The 9,222-nt window shown below is 34.9% G+C and overlaps 1 protein-coding gene across 1 annotated transcript; it reads left to right on the plus strand.

The window, feature by feature from the left end:
- The first annotated feature begins 2,486 nt into the window (after positions 1-2,486).
- On the plus strand, positions 2,487-6,404 carry LOC111803426 (nuclear transcription factor Y subunit A-9-like). The gene is made up of 6 exons (XM_023687824.1): positions 2,487-2,671; positions 3,262-3,461; positions 4,276-4,367; positions 4,436-4,510; positions 5,751-5,903; positions 5,996-6,404. The coding sequence occupies exons 2-6, from the start codon at positions 3,446-3,448 to the stop codon at positions 6,176-6,178; spliced, it is 519 nt and encodes a 172-aa protein (XP_023543592.1). The 5' UTR covers positions 2,487-2,671; positions 3,262-3,445; the 3' UTR covers positions 6,179-6,404.
- Positions 6,405-9,222: the final 2,818 nt, after the last annotated feature.

The following is a 9,222-nucleotide window of genomic DNA, read 5'->3' on the forward strand; positions in this document are numbered from 1 at the left end:
AAAAAAAAAAAAAAAAAAAAAAAAAAAAAAAAAAAAAAAAAAAAAAAAAAAAAAAAAAAAAAAAAAAAAAAAAAAAAAAAAAAAAAAAAAAAAAGAATATTCAAGAGAGTGTCGATTTTCCAAAGCTTCTAGAAGACACCACGTGGAGGGGAAGGTGAGGATGAGTGTTGGCATCCAAAGCTTCCAATAATTTACCCTTTTGGAAGTTAGATCTTGAGTGGGCCCCACTTGTTGACGATTAGGACACGTGTATAACACCCTTTATGGAGACCTGCGCTGACGGCGCCTTCTCCTCCGTTAAACTTCATAACTTAGGACCACGTGGAGTTGGTGGGTCCCAATTACTCATGTTTCTTTTTTGTTCAAATTACAATTTTGTCCTCCATAATCATTCCTGACATTCTTTTTAAATTTTATTGTTCTCAAAATTGTTAAAATAAATGGCCAAGTATTTTCGTCCCTTCACACAAATTAATTTATAAATATTTCAATTATTCTTGTTTGAGATTGAGTTATGCTAAGGTTCCCACATGTATAATATCTCGAAACTACGACCTCGAGAGATTACACCTCACTCGACATCATGGGTCATTCCTTACACAACTCAACGCTATTTGAGGACACTTTTTCGATTGTCCTTTTTCGATAGTTTAATCTTAAGACCATTTTCTGTGCAAATTTCAGAGAGTATTGAGAAAACTTTTGAAGGGCCAATGAAGATATTTTGAGGTTCGGGAACATGGAGATCACAATGGGAGCATGTATCGACATAGAATGTGTAACGACCCAAGCCCACTACTAGCACATATTGTCCTCTTTAAGCTTTTCCTTTCAAGCTTCCCCTCAAAATCTTTAAAACGTGTCTACTAAATAGAGGTTTTCACACCCTTATATAAAAACTGCTTCGTTTCCCTCTCCAAGCGATGTGAGATCTCAAAATCCACTCTCCTTCGAGGCCCAACATCCTCACTGGTACAATGCATGGTACCCAACATTCTTGCTGACATTCGTTCCTCTCTCAAATCAATGTGAAATCTTCGTTCACGCTCTTGGTGTTTATATTTTTTTCGGTCTCAACTTACATGTTTTATTTGTTTGAATCTAATTCTTGGAAAGGTAAGATTTAGACTAAAATAAGTAAGTTCATGATTAATGAATCTCTTAGTGAGGTGAGAGCCAATTAATTTAACAATGATTTTTTAGACAATAGAAGTGTCCTTAAAAAAGAAAAGAGATAAAAACAAGGACACTTCACTAAAAAAACATTTATAGCATTTATGAATAACCGTCAAATCATGTTTCGAAAGTCAGGTCGTTTACATCTTCTCGCAATGTTTTTAAGAATCGGACTTTTGAAAAAAAATAAAACGATGAAGAATTTTGGTGCAACAATCCATGTTTAGGATTCAGAATCCGGATTCAGTACCTGATGGGCTATTACCCTGCGACATGGTCACATTACTTACTCATTGCATTTAAGAATAAAAACTATCCCTACAAACTAACACGAGTTATTCTAACATGTTTGTCCTCACTCACATGTATTATAAGAAAATTTTTAAGAAATTATCTAACATACAATTGCTCTAGGTATGACACGCTTAACTATGGAGTTTTTTATGACTGAGTCACCGAAAAGAAAGGTGCATCTTAATGGTATATCGTAAATCTTTCTTAATCATACTATTCTCAGGATCACTCTTGTTTATATGTGATCTTAGTTTATTCGTGCAACATTCCTTTACACGGGTGTCACATCCCAAAGGCTGTGATCATGTCTTAAGATATTTGATCTTGTTTGTGGAGTGATTCGAATATCAATCAAGTGTTCCTGCCTCGAGATATTTGATCAACAAGGTAATCCAAATCTTACTTCCTTTATAGGGATTGTTTATCAAACGACCTCCATAGTGGTATGATATTGTTCACATTGAGCATAAGCTTTCATGGGTTTAGTTTTTGTTTTTCCAAAAGGTTCCTACCTCAAAATAGTATTCTTTTCTTATAAACCAATGATGTTCCCATTAATTCTTAACTAGCGAACATCTCCTCCCAACATGTGAGTTAATAAGCTTTTCTTGTACATGATTTTACACATTAAACGTTACGCCCATGCATGATAGCTTTCAATTAATACTCAAGACCTATCATGATGATAAACAAATCATCTTGTCGTGACCATCTCTTGAATTCTCGAAACTTTTATCGCTCCATGCCCATATGGTAAAAAATCTCTCTCTGTCTCGGCTGTGCTATTGGAGGCTCTAGGAAGTCGGAATAAAAGAGCACTCATCTGGAGGTGGGTTTACTCAGCGCTTCGCTATCCAATGTTTACCATGGACCCGATAACTTTTAAGATTAAATGTATAAGGCTAAAATAGTATTTTTACCTAAACTTTCAATAATAGACCTAAAAAAAAAGATTAAATGGGGGAGCAAGATTAAGACGTCTCCTTCACTATTAATCCCTTTCTCTTTCACATATGGTACAATTTCAATCTCTGTTTCTCTCCCAAGAAAATTTTCTTTCCTTGAAATCTAGAATTTTCTCACCTCCCAAACACTCCTCTCTCTCTCTCTCTCTCTCTCTCTCTCTCTCATATAAACAATATCATTTTCCTTGGAATTCCAGAATTTTCTCACCTCCCAAACACTCCTCTCTCTCTACACTGTGAGTTCTTTCTCTCTATTTCTCTCTTTTAAGTGTATTTGGTAAATGGGTATCAGTTTGGTTTACAAAATTCACTTTCTTTTTCATAATCTCTTCATTTTCTTGGCTTCCAAACACTGATCTTATCATTTATTGCTTTGCTTTGATTTGATTTGCTTGCTTGCTTTTGATTCTTATTTGGTTTGTAGTTCTAGAAAAAAAAAAAAAAAAAAAAAAAAAGAAAAAGAAAATTGTATGTATGTATGTGTGCATGCATGGATTAATATGGATCTATATATAATCCAATGTTTTTGCTATAAATAATATTATCATTTGAGAAAAATAAATTAGAACCTTACACTTATGCATCAATTAATTAAAAATCGTTAATTTTGGTTTGGGTACTCTTAAAAAGTTTAAAATGGTCACGTTCATTAATTTCGAGGATCAAAATAAGCTAACAGTCAAAAGTATGATACCGAGTAGTATTTAAACGGTTATTTTTTTCCATTTTTTTAAAATTTTTTTGACGTTTTTTGTTTTTTTTTTTTGTTTTTTCATTTGGTTCTTTAGAGAAGACTACAAATGATGAGCTCTAAAACAAATTACAGAAACCGTCTAGAAAGTTACAATCCTCAACTTTCGTGGGGGCTAGGTGCTCCCACGATACTCGACATCTCAAAGGAAGACAAAGTAAACATCTCAAAGGAAGACAAAGTAAATTGGGCTTGGCCCAACGGGTTGGTTGACATTGGGCCACAGCCCAATAGAAGCACCAAGGAAGTGCAAGAAACTATGGCTCCACCTCCATGTAAGGTTTAAATACATGTTTTACTTGATGATTCCATCAAGTTTATATTGTTTTTCTTTAAAGTTTTGTTCGTGATATTTTACAAAATTCAATCTTGTTATTTTTCTTTATAGTTAATACCAATGAAAATGAGTATTAGAAATGGAGATTTGAGACCTTACCTATCACCTAATGTTATAATAGAGATGTTCGTTTAACCCGACTCGTAAGACTGAGGCTCTGTGGGAACTTGACTCGAACAGGGGCGGAGAATCTTTCTTTGAATTGGGAATGAAAGAGGGATTAAGAACATAATTTTCCACCCTTAGCTAAACAGGGTCGAGATGGGGATTACATTATTTGTCCCTGACCTCGGCCTCAACCCCGCCTCCATCCTTGCCCGATCCTGCATCCTCTCACTTTCATTATAGATATATGAATTGTTTATCATCACGATAGATGTCAAATGGAAATACAGTGATGTATGCAACTGAAACATTTTAACAGAACGGTAGACTTGAACCTTTTATATATATTTACTTAGTATATTATATTATATTTTTCCCTTATAAAATATTTTTGATTAAATGAAAATTATTGGTTAAAAGTTTACTTCAAAGGAGTATTTTTTAAAATATATATGCAAATGAGATAAATTTCTCGCAAAAATCTGATCCTCAAGAAATCTTCGTTACAATCTCTACAAAAATAAATAGAGAAATTTATAGAAACAAAGAATGAAATAAGAAGTAGAGACAGAGACAGAGACGAGCTTTCCTTTCCTGTTTGGGTGAAATCTCTATATTATGAAAATGATAAGTTTTGATATGAGCAGATGGAGAATTGGTAGTAGCATGTCAGAGTAAAGATGCATCCATTGTTCTTCCATTGATGAATAATGAACACTATGAGGCTTCTACTCATGAGGTTGTTACCCTTTCAATGGTCCTCTCTATCTCTAAAAATAAAAAACTAATGGTTTCCATTTATAGCAGACAACAGCTACATCCTACCAATACAAAGACGTTTACTATGGACAACTGATGCCTCCATTTGGATTCCAAACATTGGTACGAGTATCTAATAATGTTTTCGTTTTCTCTTCGTTCCTATATTGAGAAAATTCGATTATTTACGTGTATATAAACTGTGAGTCAATAACCTTGACTTGTACATGATTTTTCAGTCTTTACTCGGATTATTAATCGTGGAGTATTGATAGCAGATATTATTAATCGTAAAACATTTCTATGAGAAATTATTAACATATATAAGCGAAGAATTGTTAGTGTAATTGTTAGGAATCACGACTCTCCACAATGGTATGATATTGTCCACTTTGAGTATAAGAGCTTACAAAAGTTCTCATGCCAATGAAGAGAGTATTCCTTCGTTATAAACCCTTATAAATCTATGACCATTCCCTAAATTAGCGCCATGTGGGACTTTCATCATCCAACACCTCCCCTTGAACAATGTGGACGCCTCCACTTAATTGAGGCTCGACTCCTTTTTCTTTTGGAGTCTTAGTCATTTTTTTACTATGCCTTTGAGGAGGCTCGACTTCTTTTCTTTTAGAGTCTTTTGTTCGGCATTTGAGGATTTACCAATCATTTATCAATCTATTGGCACGACTAAGTTTAGGGCATGACTCTGATACCATGTAGAAATCACGACTCTCCACAATGGTATGATATTGTCCACTTCGAGTATAAGCTCTCATGGCTTTGCTTTGAGCTTCCCAAAAGGCCTCATACCAATGGGGGAGAGTATTCCTTCATTATAAATCCATGACCATTCCCTAAATTAGCCGATGTGAGACTTTCATCATCCAACACCTCCCCTCGAACAATTCCCCTCGAACAATGTGGACGCCTCCCTTTAATCGAGGCTCGACTTCTTTTTCTTTTACAGTCTTAGTCATTTTTTTACTATGCCTTTGAGGAGGTTATTCGAGAGCTCCATAAGCCTCAGGGGAGACTTATAGTATATACTTTGTTCGAGGGGGAGAATTGTTGAGGATTATTGGGAGTGAGTCTCACGGGTTAATTTAGTGGTAGATCATGGGTTTATAAGTGAGGCTTTTTGGGAAGCCCAAAGCAAAAACCATAAGAACTTATGCTCAAAGTAGACAATATCATATCATTGTGGAGAGTCGTGTTCGTCTAACCGTTTTCCCCCTTTAGATAGCCATAGGATGATGGAAGGTCAAAACCAACCTAAACCACTTATTTTACGACCCATGATCCATTTCGTAGCTGAATTTGATATTTTGATGCTATGAAAGCCTAAAGGTTGGTTGTTACACAGCATAATTCAGAATATACCAGAATGACTTTGCCTCTAGCGATGGCCGAAGAACCTGTTTACGTGAATGCCAAACAGTACCATGGAATACTACGTCGACGACAATCCCGAGCCAAGGCCGAGGTCTTAAACAAGATATCTAGATCACAAAAAAAGGTAATCAAACAACCAACTCACAGCTTCCCAATTATATATATAAATCTCGAACTTATCTTTTGTTGTGTAACTAATACGTGCGAGTATCGCAGCCCTATCTTCACGAGTCGAGACACCTACACGCCATGAGAAGGGAAAGGGGCTGCAGAGGCCGTTTCGTGAGCAAGAAGAAGATGGCAGAACCTATAGCTTCAATGGCTGATGATGGCAAAGGCAGCAACATGTCCAGCAATTGCTATCAAGGTTCCGAACTACATCTATCTGCATATATATGATCGTCTAAGAGGTTAAGGGTTCGAAAACAGCTTCTCCCATTTCTTTCGGTACTTCGGAAGATGAACTCGGAATATACGCGTTAGTACCAGTCTACCTTAATAATTAGCCTATACTTTTTTCTTTAAAGTCGGAAGTTCAAATGTGTAAATGTTGATAGAAATGTGGAGGTTTTAAAAGTTTATGAATATATCAAATATTAGAAAAAGTATAGAAATCAAGAACTTATAATGATTGAATTATAATTAAAAGTAGTTTTTGACTTGAAACGGGATGAAATGAGAAGACGAGGAATCGAGTAGTTTGAATCCATCTGGTTTCAATAGGGGTGTACATGGATTGGATTAGATTGGAATTTTTTTTTGACGCGTCCAAAATTTTGAGCTGGTTGGAAAGGTGACTCAAATGACCCGACTAGGATTCACAACATAACTCAATTCTCTGTCTTCGTGTTGGGTTAGATCGTTATGGTGCTCATTCTTTTTTGATTATTTTTAAAAAAACTACTTGTCCACGGTACGTTTTACATTAATAACTAAAATCTTATCAAATTCAAAATCAAATATTTATATGTCACAATGTACGGTAGGATTGAGTAGTGAACCATATTTTTGTGTTTGTATGTCAACCCAACCAAAAAAATTCTAATCCATGAACAAACTCAAATTTTTAGTTTTTCAAAAATTCAAAATAATCCAAACTGAAAAATAAAAATCAAACGTTACCCAATTCTTATAATTCAAGTCAATTGAATAGTCAGAGTTGTTTGGGTCATCCGATCGTATGAATAACTCTTCTCTAGAATGAGCTAAAAAGAGTGAAACCAAAATGTTAAATTGCTTTACTAGTACTTTACCTCTAACTATTCTGACTCTAAAATATAAAGGATCTCAAAACATTTTTAAGAATAGGAGAGTTTTTGACCCATTGAAAGTGGTTGAATGTTATAATATATTTTTATCTTATGTTTATCTAATTATTCAAAATTATATACGTGGGGATGTAGCTCAATGGTAGAGTGTGCGCTTAGCATATGAGAGATACGGAGATTAATACCCTCCAATTTCTTCTCCTAGTTCCTTGTCTTGCTATCTTTGATTAGCAAACAGTCTAGATTTCACTCCAACAAGAGTTGGTACCACGAAAAAGAATGTAATGGAGTGTAGTGTTATGTGTCACTTCGGCCATTGCTCGAACGTGCTCGATACACATTATTCTTGGCATATTAATTATTACATTGTAAATGAAAGGTCATCCATTGTATCAAACAATAAGGATAGCTTTGTTTCAGACACCTCCATTCATGATGTCGATTATCTGCCAAGGAGCAATTGGGGCAACTTGTTTGCTTTCTTTTATAGCATTGAGAGTCAGGCTTTAGGTTTAAGAGGAGTGGTCTCGAGTTTTGATATTTAATTGTTTTTTTTTTCAATATGTATGAGGTGATAGAATTGTTTTAATACTCTCAAACTTAAACTAGTCATTGCCCTCAATGAGCATTGATGTGGGTGTGAAATCATTCTTGGAAGTAGCTTGACGTGTGAAAACTCTTGGTTATTTTTTTCTTGTTGGAAAAATGGTCATAATTGGTTACTGTCATTGAATTTTATTGATCATTCATTCTCAACATTATAGTTAATGAACATCTACCAATGTTCTTCCAGTTTCTAAAAATGGTCTCTCCAAGATAATTGGTACATCATGGTTGGCTTTATAATCCAAAATGACAAAATCTACTGGAAATATGAACGTGTACATTTGAATTAAGATATCTTTGATCTTACCTTCTAGATGAGTGAAAGATTGATCGGCTAGTTGAAGGGTGACCGTAGTTTATCTAGCTCACCAACACCACATAATGCTCGGCCTAGCTCCTTACCTCCCATTGGTACATGAATTGTGAATGAGCCAGGGTCTTTCTCCTTTAAAGAGATTTTGTTTTTTAAATATTGCACTACACTTTTCATTCCACGCTACCACCTTGAATTCATTAAATTTTCTTCAGTTGGTGAGAGTATCCTTTAATAATTTGACATAATTGTACATTTGTTTGAATGCTTCACTAGTGGTAAGTTTATATGAATTTCCTTAAAGATATCCACAAACTTCTCGAAGTAGGCTTCCTCCTTCTTCCTTTTTATTCTCGGTTGGAAATGAGGTGTTGGGGTATACACTCTGCTCACTTCTCGACTACTGTATACTACTTACGTTTTTAGAGATTTTTCTGCTTATGCATAATTTTTCCTCTACTCCTATTGAACATTTTTCTCCTCTCTAGATTGTATATTAGTTGTCTCTTGGGGGTGACGGTTGCTATTTTGTTTAATTTCACCTCTCATGTTCGAGATTTTTTTTCACATTTCTCAATTATATTTCTTGACATTATTTCTTACCCTCTGTTTTTGACATTGTGGTATCTGGTGGTAGTTTTCAAAGAGATCTATTTCTTAACTCAATAGTTAATTGACCTAATTGAACTTCCATATTTCGTAAAAATACTTGTTGACTCTGTATTACAACATCGTTCTTGGCCATATATTCCTTAATTAAACTCTCAAGAGACGACCCTTTTATGTGCTAAGCTTGGCTAGTTTCTTTTCTTTTGGTATTAGCTTGTTGATGACCATATGCCATTTAATTTTGTAGTCCAAAATATGGAGGGTAATTTGCCTTAGGTGACATTTATTGACTGTACGAGCTTTGTTCCGTCCATGAAAAGTTTGGATGGTTTCTCCATCCTAGGTTATAAGTGTTTGAGAACGGGTTCTTTTCTTCTTTCCTTGACTAACTTGATTTTCCACATAAAAAACAAAAGCTCAATTAATTGGATAATGGTCAAAACTATGTTTTTCTCCACAATATACACAAGATTCAACCTCTTCGTTGAGTTATTACAGTTGTCGTGTGGATTGATGTTTCAGTCATTGAGTCTTGTCCTAGCGCTAGAGCCTGTAGAATATTAGTCACCAAAGCTAATTGAGCGTAGATAGATGTCAAAACATCAACTTCAAGTACTTCTTGGGTCTTCTTTCCTAGATTTCTTCTC

This window comes from Cucurbita pepo, chromosome LG10 (assembly GCF_002806865.2).
Source record: "Cucurbita pepo subsp. pepo cultivar mu-cu-16 chromosome LG10, ASM280686v2, whole genome shotgun sequence".
Taxonomy (NCBI): Eukaryota; Viridiplantae; Streptophyta; class Magnoliopsida; order Cucurbitales; family Cucurbitaceae; genus Cucurbita; species Cucurbita pepo.